The 22,961-nt window shown below is 46.9% G+C and overlaps 2 protein-coding genes across 6 annotated transcripts in view; both read left to right on the top strand.

Annotated features, from left to right (window-relative positions):
- Positions 1 to 49: 49 nt before the first annotated feature.
- Rhno1 (RAD9-HUS1-RAD1 interacting nuclear orphan 1) lies at positions 50 to 5,477 on the top strand. Of its 3 annotated transcripts, none has more exons than XM_087657026.1 (3): positions 50 to 456; positions 3,407 to 3,655; positions 4,582 to 5,477. In XM_087657026.1, the coding sequence occupies exons 2-3, from the start codon at positions 3,491 to 3,493 to the stop codon at positions 5,122 to 5,124; spliced, it is 708 nt and encodes a 235-aa protein (XP_087513152.1). In that variant the 5' UTR covers positions 50 to 456; positions 3,407 to 3,490; the 3' UTR covers positions 5,125 to 5,477. The 3 variants fall into 3 exon arrangements, with proteins under 3 accessions (XP_087513152.1, NP_001388903.1, NP_001388902.1); NM_001401974.1 differs by having other exon boundaries at positions 97 to 114; NM_001401973.1 differs by having other exon boundaries at positions 238 to 566.
- A 1,913-nt stretch (positions 5,478 to 7,390) lies between these two features.
- Tulp3 (TUB like protein 3) overlaps positions 7,391 to 22,961 on the top strand; it is a 41,656-nt gene continuing 26,085 nt past the window's right edge. For 2 of the 3 annotated variants that reach the window (XM_087659335.1, XM_087659336.1), the window contains exon 1: positions 7,391 to 7,485. In XM_087659335.1, the coding sequence (XP_087515461.1) occupies positions 7,445 to 7,485 (41 nt within the window). In that variant the 5' untranslated portion in view covers positions 7,391 to 7,444. The remainder of the gene's footprint in view (positions 7,486 to 22,961) is intronic. The other variant, NM_001400921.1, reaches the window with a different exon arrangement.

The following is a 22,961-nucleotide window of genomic DNA, read 5'->3' as shown; positions in this document are numbered from 1 at the left end:
GCGGAGCGTTGCGGTCACGTGACGGAGCGTCGCCAATCGGCACCGGCTTGTCTCCGGGTTCCGGCCCCGAACGCTCGGCGTCCTGAGGAGCGGCGGCCGCGGCCGGGAGGGCGGGTAAGGGGGCCCCGGAGCTCGAGGGACGGCGGGAGGGACGCGGGGACGCGCGGACCGCGGCCAGCAGCCTGCTCCGCCCCGCCCCGGACCGCCCTGCCTCCGTGGTCGACTTCCTTCCGGGGCAGCGTACGCCACTCCCCCGGTTAGCTACCCACTGGGCTACCTCTGGATCCACCGCGCGGCTCAGCCCTCGTTGCTGCGTGGGGTCCAGCTTGGGTTTCTGTCCCCAGACTTGCGGTTAAGTGCCCTACGCCCCGCCCCTGTCTGTGGCCGCCTCCACCTCGGGCCCAGCCCCGAGGTGTCCGGACGATCTTTTTTCCATACTTTACGAAAGAGTGGAAGGTACAGTGGCAGACCGGGCCGTCCTTCCCCTGGGCTCACCGGTGGTCTGATGGAGAGGGAGCCCAGAATGAGATGAACAGATCGGTAGAATTCTAGCTACAGAGGAACAGGTTAGAGGCCGGTGGGTTTTGTCTGACCCCGGGTATCCCCATGTGTAGAATTCTCGATTCTCGTGTTTCCGCCTTCGGAGTAGCCCGGGTCACTGGCTCGCCCTCCCGCAGCCGCCAGTGATAAATTTGAGTATTTATTTTAACGAGAAAATCTTGACTTAGGGCAGGAAAGCCTTTCTTTTTCCTTTCTTTCTTCCTCTCTTTTTCCTTCCTTCCTTCCTTCCTTCCTTCCTTCCTTCCTTCCTTCCTTATGAGCTGAGAACAAGGTGTAAGATCTGTCACCCATTACACAGAAGGGAAGGAAACATTGAAGCAGCTAGATTAAGAAGGGAGATGTTTGGGGCTGGGGATTTAGCTCAGTGGTAGAGCGCTTGCCTAGGAAGCACAAGGCCCTGGGTTCGGTCCCCAGCTCCGAAAAAAAGACCAAAAAAAAAAAAAAAAAAAAAAAAAAAAAAAGAAGGGAGATGTTTTGACTGGAGGAGGCTAGGCTGGTGAACACAAAGGCTGAAGGTCACAGGGATTTGAACTAAGACTTAGGGGGCGTGGTATGCTATGAGATGGGGAGCAGATAAAGACTGTGTTTGAGAGGTGAACAGGTTAGAGGCTGGTGGGTTTTCACTGACACCAGAATGTGGTGGCTCACGCCTTTAATCCCAGCACCCAGGAGGCAGAAGCAGGCGGATCTCTGTGAATTCCAGGCCAGCCAGGTATTCATAGCCAGCCCCAGGCTAGCCAAGGCTACATAGTAAGACTCTATCTCAAAATTAAAAAAAAAAAAAAAAGGCCAAGATTGTGCAAAACCTGACTTAGATTTTGTTTGGGTAAGTATATAAGAGCTTATCTAGATTAGACAGAGATGGGTGGGATATGGCCCAATTTCATGGGCTGTGGGCCTGGACTGACTAAAGAGAGAAAGCTAGCCGAGCAGGAGAGTTCATCTTCTTCCTGCCTGTTAAAGGGATGTGCCCAGCTGCTATGATTCCAGCAACAAAGGACTACCCTGGAACTGTGAACCAAAATAAGCCCCTCTTTCCTTCACTTGCCTTCCAGGGAATTTTATGATGGCAACAGAAAAAGCACCTAAAACAGTGGGGCATGCCTTGGGAACCAGCACTTGGGAGGTGGAGACTACACAGTGTATTTGAAGCCAGGCGAGGCTATGCAAGACCATGTCTCACAATAAGACGACTGGTATACAGCCGAGTGGTACCGTTATCGCCTAACACGCTGAGGCCTGAGGTTCAATCTGAAAACTGAAAGGAATGCATTTTTTTCAAAATCATGCAAGGGGAAAGATAGGGGAAACTAATAGATCATATATGGTCAGGATTGAACCAGCTGGGTACTAAGTACATGGGGCTCATCCCGTAACTCAGTTGACCCCTCTTTATGTTCTAGAGAATCTGTGGGCTGTTTTTTTTGTTGTTTGGTTGTTTGTTTGTCTTTTAACAAAACCTAGATGTGAGCCTAAGCTTCTATCTGAAATTCTGTAATGATTGATTACTCAACCCCCACCCCACTCTCATGTGGCCTCACTTGGTTTTCAGACTCAATGTTGACACCATGTTTAATATTATTTTTTTTGTCATTTATCCTTTAAAACTTTTATTAAAAACAGGGTCTCACTTTGTATCCCCCACTAGCAAGGAGCTCACTAAATAGATCAGGTTGACCTCCAGCTCAGAGAAATCTGCTCCTGAATGCTGGGATTTGAGATGGATGTTACCACCTCACCTACACCTAGCCTCTTTTCCTTTTTTATTTTGTTAGCTAGATAGTCACATCCTCATAGATAGTGACATTGTGTGTGAGGACACATGCCTGTGAGGACACACATGCCACACATGTGGATGTCAAAGGACATCTTTTGGGAATTAGTTTCGGCCTTCCGAGTTCTTGTGAGTTCTGGAGAACACACTCAAGCCCTTGGTTTTTGAGGCAAGTTCTTTTACTGCTGAGCTATCTTTCACTCAGTCTGCAATGACCTTGTGATTCTCTGAATTCACAAAACAGCGTTTTGGCTGTTTAAGGTTTCACGTGACTCAGGGTGGTCTCTCACTAGCCAAAGGCAACCTTGAGCCTCCTGATCCTCCTGTCTCCCTTCCCTAGGGCTGGGATCCTAGGCACGCCCCACCGCATCTGGTTTGGTTTGGCTTTTGAGAGCTTTTTGTGTGCAGCCCAAGCTTGACTTGAACTCCAGATCTCTTGCCTCAGGTGTGCTAATTAGCATGTGCCCCCAAGCCCTCTGTAACGGTCTTTGCATGTGGTGCACCTCAGCCTCCAGTGACCTTCCTGGCTTTTGCTTCTCCTGGTTCCTTCCACAGGTTAAGTGTCTTCCTACCCAGAAAGCCTTCTCTGACGAGAACTGAAGCGGACTGTGCTATACTGAGATGTGATTGTTTCCTTCTGGTTAGCTCTCTTCCTCTTCCTTTCCTTCTTCCTTTCCACGGTTCCCTCATTTGCAGTTCTGGGGACTGAAACCTGCAGCTTTGTGCACATTAGGCAAGTGCTGTACCACAGTGCCTCAAAAGCAGGGACCTCTGTGTCACTACAGGTACTTAGTACTCAGTACTGTGAATAAGTACTTGCCCATCTTTAAAGTCTTTAAATCGTAGCACTCAGTGTGTCAGAATACCATGAGTTCAGCGGGTGCTCACTGAGTGAGTTTTGTTGAGTATGGATAAGATCGTATGTTTCTCGTGGTTTGGTATAGGAAGCTGGTTTACCTACAACCTGAGGTCTGATTGGTGGTTTCTGATAGATTGGTTACCCTGACGTCATGAAGAATTGGGGGAGGGGTGCCACCCACATGATCCCCCCCCTTTGTTTCCTCTCTCCAGGCATGGTTTGCAACTGGACTCTGACCCAGACCAGGAAGGCAGCCTGCATCATGTTGTTACTAACTGTTCTTCATTTACCCATTGATGCCTCCCCGAAAGAGACGCAGACAGTGCCAGAAAGCCCAGCTGCTATTCCACCAACAGCCACTGGAGGGCCCCAAACCCCATTATGAATCTCACCAGCAGCCCATTACCCACACTGTACAGGTGCCCAGCAAACCCATTGATCAGAGCACCATCACTTCCTGGGTGAGTCCTCGCAATTCTTTGACCTTTGCTGTGTTACGTTTTTCAGAATCCTGACTCTTAATCCTTTTGGAGCAGGGACAGGGAAGCAGTTGCTCTTTCTGGCTGCAGTTACCTGATTTGTCTGGTATATCCTCTTTTCATTCACACTAAAATATGTTTTATATGGAATTGGAGTCTTCCTGCCAGGTTCCTCTGAAAAGTTCTGATTGAACACTTCACTCCCCAGTCACTGGGTGAAGAAGCTAAAAAAAAAATGACCAACTTATAAAAGATTACTTCCTGTATTTCATATGAAAAGTACTAGGTACTCTACAGTTGACTGAACTTTAGTGGAGAAACCTCCTACAAAGGTGGCGTGCTAATTCACGCAAGTTCATCGTTGGGGAGGCTGAGGCAGAAGGATCTCAAGGCAAAGGCCAGCCCGGACTTTACAGTGAGACTGTCTGACAAAAGAAATTCATACGCACTGACTGAATGAACATGCAGATTAGATCCCACACCTCAGCAGTCTCACTTACACGGAGCTGCCGGTCGTATTTGCTGAAGACCTTCCTGCCAGGCCCTCGCCAGGTGTTGGAGACAGTCCCTTTGTCCCTACCCTCTTGAGGGCGTGGTTTTGCTGAGGACTGAACTGAGTGTGCAGAGCATGTGTTCTGCTCCCGAGGACAGAGTTAAACAAGCTTGAGCAGTGGAGTGTGGTGGCCATGAGAGATGCCTGTCTCCTCTCCTGCTCAGGAGCAACTGGAAGAGCAGGGCGATTGGACAGCTGGCCCAGGTCCCTTGTCTTCCTGTTGTATCACATAGCTGGGTTTTTATTGTAGTGAGTCCTCACGATTCTGGACAAAAAATAAAGGGTTGTACATATTTACTATAGTTTCTTTGTAGTCGGCCCACCACCACCACCATCTTTCTTTTTTCATGCACAGGTGTTACCTCAGTTTGATACAGCAGCAGAAAGCCGGTTTCCAACACACCGGAAACATCACCGAGACCAAGCAAGACACCCAACTCGGAGATCTACCTGCAAGTTTCCACGTCTAACCTTTGAGAGTCCAGAGTCTTCGAGTTCAGAGACATTGTTGCTATCCAACAGAGAGCAGCTCCAGAACTCAGAAAAGGATGCTCCCAGAAGGCCTTTAGTGCCATTGTTCAGTCCCCAGAGCTGTGGGGAGCTGTCAGTGCACGTACCTCAAAGCTTACCTCATGTGTTCATGCCCCCCGATATCCAGACCCCAGGGTCTTCGGTAAGAGAAGATCCCATTTCCCCAGACCAGAAGGAAAACAGTCTTCCTAGCTGCATCCTTGGTCCTAGGACCCCCAGGACCCCGGAGCCGGGGCCTGTTCTGGTCAAGGACACCCCTGAGGAGAAGTATGGGATTAAGGTCACGTGGAGACGCAGAAGGCACCTGTTTGCCTACCTTAAGGAGAGAGGGAAGCTGGATAAAAGCCAGTTCCTTGTGAAGACCTGACTGGACTACACAGACTTCGGTTCACCCCAGAGCTGCTGCGGGGAGGTTTCCCAAGTCACTTCTGGTTTGAGAGGATGCAATGGAATGAACATTACTAGGAAGACGACTTAGCCAGAGGCCTAGAGTTGGAATTCGGTTTCTAGATTTCCTTTTTAAGCCACCTTGCCTCAGAAACAGTTGAATTTAGTATCATGAACTGTTGGTATTTTTCTCATATTAACTTCTAAACCTCTGAAGTATCTTGTACTGTTTACAGTGCTTGTAAATAAATGGCTGTCCTGAGTTTTTAGAGAACCCCACCTTTGTCAGCAATGTGGCAGCACGCCCATCTATAAAAGGTCTATCTATGCTCACTGGTCTTCTGACTTGAACTAATTCGTTCCACACTTTTGGTTCCGCTTGACACTCAGCTGTCACTTGGCTGTCGGAGAAAATCAAGAGCGAGCTCTGGTTTTTTTTTTTTTTTTTTTTTTTTAAAGATTTATTTTATTTATTATATATATAAGTACACTGTAGCTGTCTTCGGATACACCAGAAGAGGGCATCGGATCTCCTTACAGATGGTTGTGAGCCACCATGTGGTTGCTGGGAATTGAACTCATGACCTCTGGAAGAGCAGTCGGGTGCTCTTAACTGCTGAGCCATCTCTCCAGCCCGAGCTCTGGTTTTTAATGGTCAACAGCTACCTTGACAGCCTTGGCTCCTCTGCTCAAAGGCCCTCAGCCAGGCCTGTGTTGGTGAATACAGTGGGGTCAGAGAGGTAGGGAACAGATGAGTAGTTTAGGTTTGTGTTTTGAGATTCTGTCTAGAGTGGAAGAAATCACAGATGCTGGAGAAATGAATTCCTATTAACTTATCCTATGTGTACATAAAGCAGAAGCTCATATTCTAGTGTGGTTAGTGTGGACGTCTCAGTGACCCTCTTATGCATTCAAATAGCATCTCTTTCAACCCTACTCATTAGCATCTAGGCCCTTCTAGGCCAAGCAGAGCTTATGCTGTGCCTTACATGAGTGAAGATTTGTAGCACAAAAAAGGAGGAGGAGGAGGAGGAGGAGGAGGAGGAGGAGGAGGAGGAGGAGGAGGAGGAGGAGGAGGAGGAGGAGGAGGAGGAGGAGGAGGAGGAGGGGTTGGGGATTTAGCTCAGTGGTAGAGTGCTTGCCTAGGAAGAGCAAGGCCCTGGGTTCGGTCCCCAGCGGTCCCCAGCTCCGAAAAAAAGAACGAAAAAAAAAAAAAAAAAAAAAAAAGCAGCAGCAACAGCCACCCAGGGTCACATAGGGAGGGGGGCCAAGTTCAGTGTTCTGCTCTCCTAGCCTTTGTTTGCAGGTATGCTATTCCCTAGTTTTCAAAAATTAATTTCTGGGACTTGGAGAGGTGGCTCAGCAGTTATGAGCCTTGGATACCCAGAAGGCACAAGTTCTATTCCCAGCACCCACATAGTGACTCACAACCATCTATAACTCCAGTTCCGGGGTATCTGACAGCTTTGGGCACCAGGGATGCATATGATATGCAGACACTCACATAGGTGAAACATACGGCACATGCCTTTAATTCTAGCACTAGGGCGCAGAGGCAGTTGGATCTCAGAGTTCCAGACCAGCCTAGGACTGTGTACTGAGATCCTGTCTCAAAATAAATACATTATTTTTTAAGTGAATTTTTGGATTCAACATCAGTGTGCTTTTGGCCTTACTCATTAAGTCTATCTGTTGTAGTTCTGGTCATAAAGTCCTAGAGGGACCAGAGCCACAAAGGCACTGATGCCTGGAGGCATGATTCAATGCAGAGAGGACAGCTTAGTAGCTACCCTCACGAATAAGGACACTTGAAGAGGGTCCCCAGGTAGGGATCCCGCAGTCGGCCTGTGGGCAAGGGCTAACGGTTTGGAAGGCTGAATGAAGGCCTCAGGTATCCTGGAGCAGGTCAGACTGCGAAGCTTCGGGCGACAGAGGTTCGAAAACCCGGGACTACACCCTGGCGCACCACAGTGGAGTGCAGGGAATCACCCTGTCGTGGTCGGCCCTGGAGTGGAGCAGATGAAGACTACTCCGAGAACCAGCTCGGACCCAGCCCCGGGGCTGTTCCCCTCTCTAGCGCACGCGCCATTGCCTCCCGGTGCCTCCCGCCCCCTGGAAACCCTCCAGCATCGCGGCTAGCGTCATTTGCCAGTGAGACGGGAGCGGAGGGTACTGGACCAATGGGCGTCGGCGACAGTGCGGGGTGTGGTTGCCAGGGGCGGGGCCCGACCTCCTCCATCCTCTCCAGCCGGGCGGCGGCGTCTTGGGGTCTGGACGCTGATGCCACCGGTCGGGCGGGTATGGAGGCGGCGCGCTGCGCACCGGGATCCCGCGGGGACAGGTCAGGCGGCGGAGAGACGGGCAGGGGTCTCCAGGGGGGGCGGGCAAGAGCGGAGGCCAGGCTCTTGTACCCAGGCTGGGCAGGGGCTATGCACACCCTGTGTCTCCAGAGCTCTCTTGTCGCTCTCCTGGAGTTTACCCCGAACCAGCTCGCCCTTCACCCCTAGGGCCTCGGAATCTCTGACTTGCAGTGCGCTGTGCTTCCTGCGCCGCAAGCTCTCTCGAGCCGCTCCCCTGGAGTTTACCCCGGACGAGCTCTCCATGCTCCCCTAGGGTCTCGATTCCCTCACTTGCAATGCGTTCTCCCGTCTCTGTCTCTCTCGACTTGGATCAGAACTGAGCTGGAAGGAGGGCACTCCTGGGAGTCGAAGCGGAAGGTCGAGGGTGATGGTTAATTGGTTCCAAGGCCGTTGCTTTTGGCAGTCATTGCGGAATTCTGGAACGAGTCCGAGGACTGAAAATGCAAAACTGTTCTTTTCTTCTTTCTTTCTTCCCCTGAGTTCCAGGAGTTCTTTCAGTGAGGCCTGTCTTAGTTTAGACTGTTCCATACTCTCGTTAGTGCCCCCGATTTCTCTACCAAGACCCCTCTTTTTTCCTGGTTCACAGAGTGAGCTTGGGAAAGCAAACGGGCTGCAATCCCAGCCTCCTCATTTCTCGTCAGCTAGGCTAACGAAAAGTTAATGGGGGGCCCTGTGAAATCACTGTCTCAAAACTTCAGCATTGTGTGAGGATTGAAACCAAACACGCCAACTGCATTCTTCCTTTACCCTTCCGTTACCACAGCAGATAAAGACTTGGCGTAAGGATTTAGTCTGACGTTTAAACGAGTTTTTAACTGGCCCGAAACCATCTTTTAAGAAGTTACAATAGAGACCCGTGCTCTCCATCGGTGTCATACAAGACTAAGCTTCCCTCAAACTTGACAATAAGGCTGACTTTGAACATTTGTTTCCTACCTCTGCTTCCCAAGGCTGACCTATTTTCATCTTTCATCAAGTAAATTCTATAAACTTGATAGCTGCTCGCCGAAATTTGTTTTCAACTCCCCCTCCATTTTGGGAACAGAAAATACATTTGCAAGTATTAGGCCGGGTTAGCAAAGTTAGTATTCAGCATGTCCGGGTGAAATCAGATGATATCTCGTTCAGCTGAGGGATTTCATTTTTAACTAAACGATTTTAGAGAAGTCAATTCCATAGGAATGTAATTTTTATTTTGAGGTAGGTCTTATGTAGCAGGACTGAAACTCGATATTTAAACCAGGCCAGCTTCGAACTCACACAGATCCATCTGTCTCTGCCTTCCATGACTCACGATTTTAGGGAACAGGAACTTGACTTTGAGATTGGGACCAGCTGGCAGGTTTTGTTTTGTTTTGTTTTTTTTTATTTTATTTTATTTTTCATCTCCTGAACTTGAAGCTTAAAGGAATAATTTTAAGCACCTCCCCCATTCTTCCAAAGAAAAGAAACCGACTCTAATTTCTAGTTGATTGACACGTTAGGAGCCAGTGCGAGGCCCTAGTTTCTCCTGCCCTAGGTAGAGCATGAAGCTCTGTCACTGTTTAACTCGTTTGTTGCTAAAAGCCAGTGAATGTCTCCCTTTTTAGGCTGTCCTTAATAGTTTTTTGAGAGAGACTGAGACTGACTTGGTTGAATGTCAGTATAATCCGGTAATCCAGGCTAGCCTCAAACTCAAAATCCCCCCTGCCTGAGCCTCCCAAGTGTCTTATATAGGCATGCATCACCAAGCCTGGACGTACTTGTGTACTAGGTTCTCTCTCTCTCTCTCTCTCCCCCTCTGTCCCTCTCTCCCTCACTCCCTTCCCACCCCTCTCAGGTTTGAAATTTTCTTTACATCCTTACCAAAATTTCCCCTTCCCCCTCTCCTCCCAGTATCCTCCTCCCTTCCCACCCCCCCACCCCCCATCTACTCCTCTTCTCTTTCTCTTCAAGAAAGGGCAAGCCTACCCATAGATATCAGCCAGTCATGGCATATCAGGTTGCATTAAGACTAGGCACCTCCTCTTCTATTAAGGCTGGAGGAGGCCATCCAATAGGAGGAAAGAATCCCCAAATGAGGTAACAGAGTTAGAACCAGCCCCTGCTCCCACTTTAGGAGTCTTATAAGAAGACTATGCTACACAATTGTAACATATGTGCAGAGAGCCTAGGTCAGTCCCATGCATGCTCCCTGGTTGGCGGTTCAGTCTCTGTGAGCGCCTGTGAACCTCAGTTAGTTGATTCTGTAGGTTTTCTTGTGGTGTCTTTGACCCCTCTGGCTTCTTCAATCCTCCTTCTCTTCCACAGGATTCCCTAAGCTCCACCTAATGTTTAGCTGTGGGTCTCTGTATCTGTTTTCATCAGTTGCTAGGTGAAGCCTCTCTGATGATGGCTACATTAGGCTCCTGTCTGCAAGCATAGCAAACAGGATATCATTAACAGTGTCAGGGGTGATCTCTCTCTTACGGCATGGGTCTCAAGCTGGACCAGTCACCGCTTGCCCATTTCCTCTTCCTCTGCTCTGTCTTTACCCCTGTACATCCTACAGGCAGGACAGATTGTATGTAGGTTGAAGGGTTTGTGGCTGGGTTGCTGTCTCCATCCCTCCACTGGAAATCTTGTCTCGGTTTGGGCTCCACATCCCCATTGTTAGGAGTTTTAGCTAGGGTCACCCTCACAGATTCCTGGGAGTTTCCATTGCATGAGATTTCTAGCTCACCCCAGAGATGTCACAACACCCACTCCCCATTCCAGTTGTCTCTCCCAGTACTCTTGCCCTGAATCCTCCCCCAACTTGATCCCTTCTGTTCCTGACCCCACCCCTCCATCGAGGATAACCCTTCTGCCCCTGTGCCCCAAGTCAAATGTAGCTGTTGTGAACATAGTTGTGCAGGTATCCTTGTGGTATGGTGGAGCATCCCTTGGGTGTATACCCAAGAGTCTTGAGGTACTTGGGTCTTGAGGTTGACCGATTGCCAGTTTTCTGAAAAACCAGCATAATTGATTTCCAAAGCGCCCGTGCAAGTTTGCAGTCCCACCAGCAGTGGAGGAGTGCTCCCCTTACTCCAGATCCTCACCGGCATGAGCTGTCACTTCTGTTTTTGGTCTTAGCCATTTTGACAGGTGGAAGGTAGAATCTCAGAGTCGTTTTCACTATGCCTTTCCCTGATAACTAAAGATGATGAACATTCCTTTAAGTGCTTCTCAGTCATTAGAGATTGCTCTGTCAAGATTATGTTTAGATCTGTACCCCCATTTTAAGAATTGAATTATTTTGGGTGGTTTATGTCTAGTTTCTTGAGTTCTTTATATACTTTGGATATCAGCCCTCTGTCAAATGTGGACTTGATGTAGAAGACCTTATCTCATTCTGTAGACTGCCATTTTGTCCTTCTGACAATGTCCCTTGCCTTTCAGAAGCTTTTCAGTTTCATGAGGTCCCATTATTGAAGATATGAGTTACTTACTATTGCCAGACTTGGTGCTAGAACTCCTTTTAGTCCCAGCACTTGACAGGCAGAGGCAGGCAGATCTCTGTGAGTTTAGGCCAGCGTGGCCTCTATAGTGAGTTCCAGTATTGCCAGGGATAAGTGATACCCCAGCTCCAAAAAAGTATAATTCATGAGTGGGGTGAGGTAGTACTATAGCAGGAATGTGAAGTCAGAGGACTGCAGTGGAATCAGCTCGCTCCTTCCACGTTAAGTGGGTTCGAGGACAGAACTCAGGTCACCAGATCTACATGGGAAGTGCCCGCTGAGACATCTTTCCAGTTCCCATACTTAAAAACTTTTGATGAAAGACTTGAATACAGATCCCCTGGTATTTATGCCTTTCGTTGTGTGGGTAACACCTAGCTTTTTATATCTGAAATTGGCAGTGAAAATTGGAGACAGGCTGTAAAAAGCACAGTCAGGAACTTCGCTGAGCCCAGGCAGCTGATGCTGCTAATTCCTTGGGGATAGCAGCTTAGGATGGGCTTAGGCTGTCTGCACCTTTGCTAGTGATACCAGTGTGTGTGTGTGTGTGTGGCTGGGGTATGGCTCAGGGACAGAGTGTTTGCTTGGCATTTTGGAGGTCTTAGGTTTGATCCCAGCAGCACATATACACAAGAGTGCTTGTTATTAATACAGAAGTGAAGGTGTGTCAAGACCTTGTGATCTAGAATTGCCTAAGAAAGCATCAGACTGCCCAGTATGGCTTATGCATAGCTGCAGGTTTAAGGTGAGTTCCAGGACAGCCAGGACTACACAGGCCCTAACCCAGCCCATCATAGGTGATTTCCCTTTGGAAATAAAATATGGAAGCTTGGTGTGGCCTGTGGACACCGATATCCCCTTTGCCCTCTACTTGTGTACAAGTAAACCTACACATGCACACACAAAGGACTAACAATAAAGCCAGGCAGTGGTGGTGCACGCCTTTGTCCCCAGAACTCAGCAGGCAGAAGCAGGTGGATTTCTGAGCTCAAGGCCAGCCTTGTCTACAGTGAGAGTTCCAGGACAGCCAGAGATATACAGAGATATATACAGAACCCGTCTTGGGGGAAAGAAAGAAAGAGAAAGATAGATAGTTGGATGGAAGCTGGGCAAGGCGGGTAAACCTGTAATCCTAACACTGGGGAGATAGAAACACCAAGTCAGGAGTCAGACTCATGAGCCAAATGAGACCCTGACTTAAAAGGAGCCCCCCTTACCCCACAACTAGAAGGGTGACACCCCAGTTAACAACACACTTTGCTCTTACAGAACACCTCTGTGTTCAGTTCACAGCACCTACATAGTGGCTCACAACCTCCATAACTGTAGTTTGTAGGGACCCAGTGCCTCCTTCTGGCCTCCATGCAGGCCAAAACACTCATGCACATAAAATGAAATGAAAATAGAAAGATGAAGGGAGAGAGAGAGAGAGAGAGAGAGAGAGAGAGAGAGAGAGAGAACGAGAACATTCCTGGCTGGAAATTATGCCTTTGCTAGTCTGGTTAATGTGTGTGTGTGTGTGTGTGTGTGTGTGTGTGTGTGTGTGTGTGTGTGTGTGTGTTTTAAAGTGAGGGTCTCATCCCTAGACAGGAAAGAATATTCTGTAATAATTCCTTTTTGCCAGGGTCCTTTGCTGTAAGCAGAACAGTTAATTTCTGTTTCTTAGGCCTTCCTGTGGAAACCCTACCGTTTCTTGGCACCAGTGCCCACTGAAAGAACAAGTTAATGTTTGTTCTTACCAGAGCTCAGAGAATCTTTGAACTGAATCTTCAGAGGAGGAGTTGAAGCTGTCTCCCAGCCAGGTGTCGGGTGGTTGGAAGGCCTAGATGATTTCTTTCACTCCCCTGTTGGAGAACAGCTCTACAGGGGAGGAGGGTCTCTGGCAAGCCAGAATTCCATAGAGGCCGCTGTCCATTTTGGCTCCAGTTCACCAGGAGTAATTTCCTGTCCTACTTAATGTCCACTGCCTTGTTGGGCATTCTTCCTGTGATTTTGTTTGCTTGATTGATCGATTGACTTCATTTTTTAAAAAGATTTATTATATATAAGTTCACTGTAGCTGTCTTCAGACACACCAGAAGAGGGCCTCAGATCTCATTACAGATGGTTGTGAGCCACCATGTGGTTGCTGGGATTTGAACTCAGGACCTCTGGAAGAGCAGTCAGTGCTCTTAACCGCTGAGCCATCTCTCCAGCCTCCTTTTTTAAAAACATTTTAATTGTATGTATGTACATGTTTGTGCAAGTGTCTGAGGAGGTCAGAGGAGCCCCATCCCCCTGGGAACTGGAGTTAACAGCCTGATGTAGGTGTTGGGAACTGAGCTTGGGTCCTCTTAAGTCTCTCCAGCCCCAGATGGACAGAAAGAGAGAGAGAGAGAGAGAGAGAGAGAGAGAGAGAGAGAGAGAGAGAGAAGATGGAAATTGGAACTAAAGCCTTGCACTTAATAATTTTGATTTTTAGGATAAATCTAAACTCTAAAACCTACTTTTAACATGAGTAAGGTCTATGTGTGGGGGGTGTCTCATTGTTTACATGAAGCTGGGGACGGGGGCAGTGGAGGCTGGGGGACAACCTGTGGGAATCTCTCCTTTCCTTCCACCCTTAGGTCCTAAGGATTAAGCTCACACCACCAGGCTTAACAGCAAGCTCCTGTCACCACTGCTCTATTGCACTGGCCTGGCTCTGATCATGAACTTGTGATGTGTCTGTCCCAGCTTCCCCAGTCAAGGGACTGCACTTGATAGCCACCCTGTCGTGCATGATATCCCTTTAGCATATGAATCACAGCAACAAGTTTTAAGATTCTTTTCATTGACAAAATATAGAAGAATTTCACACAGGCTCCTGAAAATGTAAATCATTGTCATTTATTAACTACAAGCCTTGCAGGGGAAAACTTCCATAGATTTCGATGAAATTAGGACAAAACCCATCCTACTGGAACATAGTATAAGTTTAGTCTGGTGATTCACTATGTCCAGAAAACTGGAGGCAGAAGTAGGGAGGGACATTTTGATTGGATGAAATTCTTTATTTTTTCCATCTTTATTAAATTGGGTATTATTTACATTTCAAATGTTATACCCTTTCCTGGTTTCCATGCCAACATCCCTCTAACCCCCCTCCCATTCTATATGGGTGTTCCCCTCCCAATCCTTTCCCCATTACCACCCTCCCCTCAACAATCACGTTCACTGGGGGTTCAGTCTTAGCAGGACCATGGGCTTCCCCTTCCACTGGTGCTCTTACTAGGCTATTCATTGCTACCTATGAGGTTAGAGTCCAGGGTCAGTCCATGTATAGTCTTTAGGTAGTGGCTTAGTCCCTGGAAGCTCTGGTTGGTTGGCATTGTTGTTCATATGGGGTCTCGAGCCCCTTCAAGCTCTTCCAGTCCTTTCTCGGATTCCTTCAACAGGGGTCCCGTTTTCAGTTCAGTGGTTTGCTGCTGGCATTGGCCTATGTATTTGCTGTATTCTGGCTGTGTCTCTCAGGAGAGATCTACATGATTGGATGAAATTCTTCAACTCTTTTGAATTTGCCACCTTCCTTCCACCTGCTGAGTTGGTGGGGGCTGGGGGTTCATAGGACTTTACCACAAACCTGTTGAGTATAGGGGTTCACAGGACTGTACCATATACCCGCTGAGTGTGTGTGTGTGTGTGTGTGTGTGTGTGTGTGTGTGTGTGTGTTGTGGGGGGTAGGTCACAGGATTGATCACCATAAATTGTCAATTTTTTTCCTTAAATATTTTCTGTGTCTTTAGTATTTTGAGGATTATTTTCCAAAAAATGTCTTCAAATTTTTTCTTAAATATTTTTTATGCCATTTATATTTTCAGAATGATTTTTGCTAAAAATCGTCAAGTTTTTTCCTGGTTTTAAGGAGTGCCGGGTATTGAACCCAGGGCTTCATTTCATGCTAGGCAAGCAAGCATTCTGCCACTGCTCTACATCCCCAGCCTTAAGCTGTACTTCTGTTTTAGATCAGCTCTCACCGCTTAGCCTTGGCTGGCCTTGAACCCAAGATCCTTCCACCTCATCCTCTGGAGTGCCGGCACCATGGGCTTCCACCACTGTGCAAAGCCTTAAACTGTATTTTGAACAAGGAGAGATCTGTTAGGACAACTGGTCAACAGTAGTGTTGCACACGTGAGTGTGCTTCATCACTTTGAAGGAAGCTGGGTGACGTCATCACCTTCACTTTAATGATAGGAATTTACAACACTGGGCCTGTTTGTTCCTGTCAGTATCCTTCATTCAGGATAGGAGTTTAAGCCCAGCCTGGATAATAGAGTGAGACTGTCTCAAAAATAAAAAATTACCAACAACAGAGAAAGGAGGAAAAAAGAAGCCAGATGCTGGTTGTGCACACACTCAGGAGGCAGAAGATCTTTGTGATCCTGGTCTACAGGATGAATTCCAGAATAGCCAGGGTTACACAGAGAAACCTTACCTCAGAAAACAAAAATGAAAGAAAGAAAGAGAAACAGAGAAAAAGAGAGAGAGGCTATGCTATCCCTAAGGTTGTATAATTGAACAGTGGCATCAGAAATATAACTCAGGGCTAATGAGATGTCCTGGTAGGTAAAGGTACCAAGGCTGCCAAGCCTGATGGCTTGAGTTTAATCCTCCAGACTCCTATAATTTGTCCTCAGACCCCCATGTGTGTACTGTGGTACATGTGCCCACCCACCGTGTACACTCATACCAAATAAGTGTCATGAAACAAGTTAAGTAAACTCTTACCTGTCGTGGGCTATAGTGATATTAAGTGGGCCCGGTTAAGAACACCTGCTGCTCTTCTAGAGGACCTCCTTAGATGGGGGGCCTCACGACCCCTGTGATGACTTCATCTCCAGGACAGTCTGATGCCCTAGTTCACTCTCCATGGGAACACACACACGCACACACACACGCACGCACACATGTACAAACACAATCTTTTAATGAGTCTGGGGGGGTGGAAGGTAGGATCGAGGGGTAGATAGAGTTAAGATACATTCACTTTATACATGTATGAAATTATAATAAAACAAAGAAGAAAACATTTAAAGATAAATGAAGTTCAAGCTTTTGAGTTCTGTAGGTTCCTATTATTTTTTTAAATCCTGTACTATCAAAGCATATAATGCAGATATTTGAGGGTTTTGGTTTTGAGATGGGATCACACTGTAGCCCAGGCTTGCCCCACCCTCATTGTTCATCCTGCCAACCCCTCTTCAGTGCTGAGGTGAGGCATGAGCCACCTGCGAATATCCTGAGTGTGATCTGTGCTCATAAATGCTAACAACAGATACTGCTTACACTTAAACTATTTTTTAGAGCAAGCTGTTTAAGAAATTTAAACATCTAGGATATGTACAAGTAAGTATCAAATTTGGTGAGCCTCAGATCCTCGGGCTTGCCAAGTATCGTCTTTTCTGGGCACCGAGCTCTACGCCAAGCCCAAGAGTATGTGTTTGGTATTATCAGCCAAAAGACTACTTTTATGTTCTCCCTAGAAAGACAAGAGAAATAAACAGGATGCTCGAGAGAGAAGGTGTAACCCAAGAAACAGGCGAAAGGAACACTGCCTATTGGTACCGAGTATTAGCTGACTGCAGATCCCCAGGGAGGGATGCGTTCTTTAGCTTCTGGATCAAATCCTCTATTATTAGTAACGATTCTGATGGGGGTAGAGTGGTGCTCGCCTATAGTCCCAGCCTGTAATCTGAGGTAGACAAGATGATCAGAAGCTCAAGGCCATATGGACTACTTGACAAGACACTGTATCTCAAACAGCCATGCTGATCCCTCAGAAAAGCCAAGGTTGGGTTACTCAAATAAATTTTTTTCTTCTGTTCCATGTATGGGGCGTGCCAAATCAAGAGGGAATTACGCTAAATAAATTCCTTGCTGTGTTCTTATGTTGTATGAAGGCTTAAACCACTTTCTAACCCTCCCTTCTCACTGGCTGCTCCTTCCCCAAGCAATGCTTGCTTTCCAGCCTGTGTCTACTAACTGCGCCTCTTAAGAGATGGATTTTCAGGGGTTGGGGATTTAGCTCAGTGGTAGAGTGCTTGCCTAGCAAGCACAAGGCCCTGGGTTCAGTCCCCAGTTCGCTCCAGTTTGCGGCAGCCTCTCTAGGGGAACACAGTCGGGTCTGGAATATTGGCATTTCTCCCTGGTTGAAGGAGGACTATTTAGAAGGAGTCTTTTCCAGAGTGTCTCATTTGTTCTCGATGTGTCTTTTCCCAGGGACAATATTTTGTTCTAGTCAGAATTATTCTTAGTGTCTCTCAGCATGTATAAAAATACAACTTTCCAAGGTTAACCTAAATTTAGAGGTTGGATGAGGTGAATTTTATTTAATTTCATTTGTAATTCCAGCTGCTTGGTCCGCCAGAGGAGAATCAAGCTGGGTTTCAAACACAGGACGGTTGTCCTGCCTCTGCCTCCCACGTGTCTGGAGGATAGGTCTTACAAGCCCACATCAGCCCGAGCAACAGAGATACACTATTTCATTTAAAAAGTTGATTTGCATAGAGCAGGTACTCTGATTTGCATATTAGCATGGATACTCTACTAAGCAAGATTATGTAACCAATACTTTGTCCATCAAACCAAGTACACTCTTTGTTTAGGTTAGGATGTGATTGGGAGTTACCACAAAACCATCATAGGTATACAAGAAAAAAATCTTGATGGATGTTGCCGTACTTGCCTATAACCCTACCCTTGGAGTAGAAGTAGGAGAGTTGGGAGTTCAAGGCCAGTCTTAGCTACGTAATAAGTTCAAAGCTAGCCTAAGTTACATGACTGTCAACAAAGAAAAGAGGACAAAATATATTTTGAAGCCAGGCAGTGATGGTGGATGCCTTTAATCCCAATTGGGATTTAATCCCAATTTGAGAGGCAGAGACAGGCAGATCTCTGAGTTCCTGGCCAACCTGGTCTACAAAGTAAGTTCCAGAACAGCCAGCAAATTATGTCTCAAAAAAACCAAAACAAAACAAAACAAAAAAACCCAAACAAAAGCAAAAGCAAACAAACAAAAACCAAAACATTTTGATAGATAGTTGCTAAGTTAGAGTTCTGTCTTGCAAAATATAATTTTATATAAAAATTAATTTTATGTGAAATAGGAAGAGATAGCACATTGGAGGTACCAAGGTGCATCAGCGTTCAGCTCTCAAGCGTCATTTAGTGAAGACCAACACCCCAAGTTAAGATTTAATAACATGCTTAAAAACCGCCCTTACCACAATGCCAGGCTCCTAATGTCATGCTGACCAATCAGGAGCGGCAGAAGTTTCTTATGGTTGATGCTGCAGTATGGCTGAAAGGCCACTAAACCCTTTTAACTGGCCAAAGAAAAGGAGGATCCAGAGAACAGAGAGGAAGCTGGTGTCGTGTCAGTGGGCAGCTTGATCGTATCTCTAATAGGCCATCACCACTAACAGAAGTGTACACGGTTTGCTTGAGACTTCAAAGTTTTCTTTAAAAATTTAGTTTTCATTTTTGGTTTCTCATGATAGGATTTCTCTGTAGCCTTGGCTGTCCTAGAGCTCACTCTGTAGATCAGGCTATCCAAAGACCTCTGCCTCCAGACCTCTGGGATTAAAGGTGTGCACCACCACTCTCCTGCTAAAAAAGTATTTTTTGATCATAAAATAAAACCCTGCAAAAAAGCATATATCATCACTTTCTCTTGAAGTTGTTTTTTTTTTAATTTGTCAAGATAATAAGAAAATTCTTCCTGCCAGGGATTTCAAAAATTCTTGATAAACTTCTGTATTACTGTTCTCATTCATTCGTTCCTTTGTTCTCTCACCTTCTCCCTTCGTCCCTTCCTCTCCCTTCTTTACTCTTTGTCTGTCTGTCTGTCTGTCTCTCTCACTCACCCTCTGCTTTCTTTCATTTAGGAAATTTGTGACTTAAACATCATCTATGTTCTGCACACCATGTACCTTCTAGCAAGGCAGAGTATAGAAAGTCCTGCTTTTTTGAGCTCCTTTTGAATTGTGCTTTTCTTTTGAGCAGTCCAGGTATCTCTCTAATTGCTGTGCGAGTCAGCAGAGGGCTTGACAGAGCTTTGTTTTGGAAGTTGGTCTGTCGTAGTGAAAACAAGAATTCCCAGAGAAGTGCGGACTGTTTCTCCGGATGCCACAGCTGTAGCGTAAACACATGTAAACAGTACTGATGGGGTGGGGAGGAGCCTGGGCACCCAGGCTCCTGTGCTGGCACCAGCCACCCCTACTCCCTCAGCAGAGCCCCAGAGTCCTTTTAGAAAATGTTTATTTTTATTTTATGCATATGAATTTTTGCATGCGTATATGTCTGTGTGCCATGTGAGTGACTGGTGGATACAGGAGAGGGCATGGGGTCCCCTGGAACGGGGATAACAGATGATTGTGAGCCATCGTGTGGATGCTGGGAACTGAACCTGGGTCCTGTGTAAAAATAGCAAGTGCTCTTAACTGCTGAGGCATCTCTCCAGCCCTCAGAGCTCTTCTTAAGCATATCGTGATGTTCATTGTCCTTAATGGCAATAGTAGCATGAGTTGTAGATTTCTAGCCAGTGCAGCAACGTTTCCAGTATTGTTCATGTTAAAAAGCATTGATTTGTTTGTTTGTTTGTTTGTTATTTTTGCAACAAGGTCTTGCTATGTAGTCCCAGATAGCTTTGAACTGTCATATCCTCCTGCCTCAGCCTCCAAGTACTCCTATCACAGGTATGTAATACTAGCCGGACTTGTAAGTACATCTGTGTGAGAGACTTTTACTGTGTGCGTGTGTGCATGCGTGTGTGTGTGATAGACGGAACATGTGCCAGTTAGTGATTGATTACAAATATTTTAACAATGTTAAATAAAAGTATTAATTAAAAAATATTAAAAAGATTTATTTACTTTTGTTATGTGTATGAGTGTTTTGCCTGCATGTATGTCTGTGTGTCTATGTACCATGTTTGTGCCTGATGCCCTGGGAGTCCAGAAGGGGTCATCAAACCTCCTAGAACTGGTGCTATAGGTGGTTAGGAGCTGCCATGTGGGCACTGGACACTGTTGTCTGACCACCGTGGCATGCATGCCCAAATATACATACATACAAAATGTAGTACAACTCGGAAAATAAAAATAACATTGTTCCGTGTGTCTAGCATCCTGGCGAGGACCTTGGGAGAAGAAAGCCTGGACTGCCTGCACGTTGAGAGGCAGCATGACTGTTGGAGGAGACTGGCTTCGACTGTGGTTAGGGAAGGCAGATCGCATGTTCAATACATTGATTTGCCTTTTCTAGTTTATCCATGAGTTTAGTTGCTGGTTTTTCCCCCATCAGTAAGAGAACAATTTACAAGGAAGTATGTGGTGTTTAGTCTCAATGTGGAGGCTGCAGGAAGCAGGCATGGTTATTTATACTGGCTTGCTCTTGGTTGGTTGTTTCTCTGTGCCAACTCCCCGAGAACCTTACAGGAGGCCCTGCTTCAGTTGCTGCCTCGTTGTAGGCTTCTTTAGTTCAGATCCAGGAGTCTGTGTCCATAGACTGGGGACCTGACCGACAGGCCTTTTGTGTTTGACCTTTTGTTGTCTTATTCCCCTTAGCAAGGTGTGACGTTCAGAATGTTGTTGATATTTGAAAGAATTACAGAAGAAACAAAGACCAGGGCTGTATCTGAAAAGGAATTTCTCCTCCGTTGGCTTTCTTTCCCCCTTGTCTTCCATTGCTGCTTCTGTTCCTGCTTCCTGGGTGAAGAGACACCATGACCAAGGCTACTCTTAGAACATTTAATTGGGGCTGGCTTACAATTCCAGAGGTTCAGTCCATCATCATCATGGCAGGAAGCATGGCAGCATCCAGGCAGGCATGGTGCAGGAGAAGCTGAGAGTTGTACATCTTGGAAGACTGTCTTGGAAGCAGCTAGGGGGAGGGTCTCTGAAAGCCCACCCCCACAGTCCCACAGTGCCGTACTTCCTCCAGCAAGGCCACACCTTTCACCAGTGCCACCCCCTGTAGGCCAAGCGCATTCAGTCAAGCTCCCACCAACGGGATGAGGCATAGTCACCATAACTGCATCAGGGATGGAAGGCTGGCGAGCTTGACCTGGTGTGGTTGCTGGCTGATTGCTTGCACACACACCCTTTTTACAAAAAGAAAATCGCCTTGCCAAGCTTCCTTTGCTTTGTTTGTGTGTTCCTTAGTGTAACACCTAAATTATGCTTTCTGACAGCCTCATCTGCTTGTCCTGTCAGTTCACTCGTGGTCAGGTTTACAGATGTTGGTCATAAGCGTAAGTTAATGAAAACTAGCCACGCGTTGTTTAATAAGTTATTCTTTTCTAAACATATCCCGGAGGATCTCACGTACTGTATGACAGAATTCTTTGGCAGCGGGCGTAGGAGATCACCACATAACAGAATATGTATCCGTGGTTGGAAACACACAAAGCATTTGGTGCATCAGCTTGAAAAAAACCTATGGGAAATTTCAGACGTTAAGAAGGAATTATTAGGAAAATTTAGAGTCGTGTCTGGAAAGATTTACAGGGTGTAGGATCAAGAGCAACACTAAGACGGACTGCTGGGGATAAAAGGTTTATTATCGCCAGGAGTGGTGCTGCCCACCTTTGAGTTATTAATGCCATGGATGGACAGAAAGACGGCAGTTAGTCAGACTCTGAGGAGGAGATTCAGGCCAAAGCAGCAGAGATGAGGCCTCTTCTTACAGATTTCAGAGGATCCTGCCCTTGGGCTATTCCTCAGCCATCTACAGGAAAGGAATGTGTCGGTGTACTCTAGTTCTTTGATACGTCTGATTGTTCAGTCTGCCCACAAAAGGAGCTCACTTCGGGGAGTAAGAAACCAAGTGCCTGGGAATCTGTTTGCTAGAGATTCAGGTGGCTGGCTGAGAAGATGCCCACCAGCTTCTGTCTGACTGTGGAGAGCGGACAGCTGCCGCAGGGAGTCCAGATTCTGAAGCTCGGAGAGATGGCTCTGTGGATAAGAGTGCTTGCTGCTCAAGCTTGGGGACCTGAGTTCAAATCCCCTGGCGCACATGTAAAAGTCTGCAAGTAGCCAGGCACATACCTACATCTTGAAAGCCATACAGAAAGGAGATAGGAGAATTGCTGGAGCTTGCTGGATGCCAGCATAGTTGCAAAGTTCAGAAGGAGACAATGACTGGAGGAAATAAGGCAAGAGAGTCATAGAACAGGACACCCAGTTACGAAGTCGGACAGTTCTCTGAGGAGGGAGTGAGGATGACTATAGGATAGAAAAAAGATCCAGGAGACAGGTATGGGAGGGCTGCAGGCCATCACCGTGCCAGCAGCGAGTGTATTTCTCATCGCTTCCTAATAATACAGTACTGTGAGAAGCAAAGCCACAAGTTAACAGAAACAGTTTGCTGAAATACACGCGGACGATGTTTGTCCCCATCCCTGTTCTTCCACCAAGGTCAATCGAATCTTCAGCCCCTCTCCTTGAACCTCTTATCGGACCAGGCCTCAGCAGGCCGGAAAATCTGCCAACAGACCTTGACCTGCCTTGACTCTGCCTGGGAGGCAGGACTTTATCTCTCTCTCTCTTTTTTTTTTTTTTTTTTTTGGTTCTTTTTTTTTCCGGAGCTGGGGACCGAACCCAGGGCCTTGCGCTTCCTAGGTAAGCGCTCTACCACTGAGCTAAATCCCCAGCCCCAGGACTTTATCTCTTTCTCTCTCTCTTTTCCTCTCTTCTTCAGAGAAGCAGCAGACTGCTCCTGACACCCAGCAGACTGCTCTGGCTTCCACATGCACGTGCTCAAGTTCATACACCTGTATATGCATGGATGCACATAACACACACACGCGCGCGCACACACACACACACACACACACACACACACACACGAGCTGTATCTACTTTCCTAAAGTGTCCCTTTTCTTCAGACTTCCACTCATGCTCATCTTACCGCTGGTCTCTGCCGGTATCAGTTACTTACAGGTGACTTGGTATTTTGGTATCTTGGTTCCTACGGTAGTA

Source organism: Rattus norvegicus, chromosome 4, assembly GCF_021556685.1.
Source record: "Rattus norvegicus strain SHRSP/BbbUtx chromosome 4, alternate assembly SHRSP_T2T, whole genome shotgun sequence".
NCBI classification, from domain to species: domain Eukaryota; kingdom Metazoa; phylum Chordata; class Mammalia; order Rodentia; family Muridae; genus Rattus; species Rattus norvegicus.
Note: the sequence above shows the minus strand (reverse complement) of the source record. Positions and strands in the feature narration are given on the sequence as shown.

Coding starts and splice junctions, on each gene's coding strand:
- Rhno1 (XM_087657026.1), top strand. CDS start 3,491: ATGCCTCCCCGAAAGAGACGCAGACAGTGCCAGAAAGCCCAGCTGCTA. Junction 3,656..4,581: donor AGAGCACCATCACTTCCTGG/GTGAGTCCTCGC, acceptor TTTCATGCACAG/GTGTTACCTCAGTTTGATAC.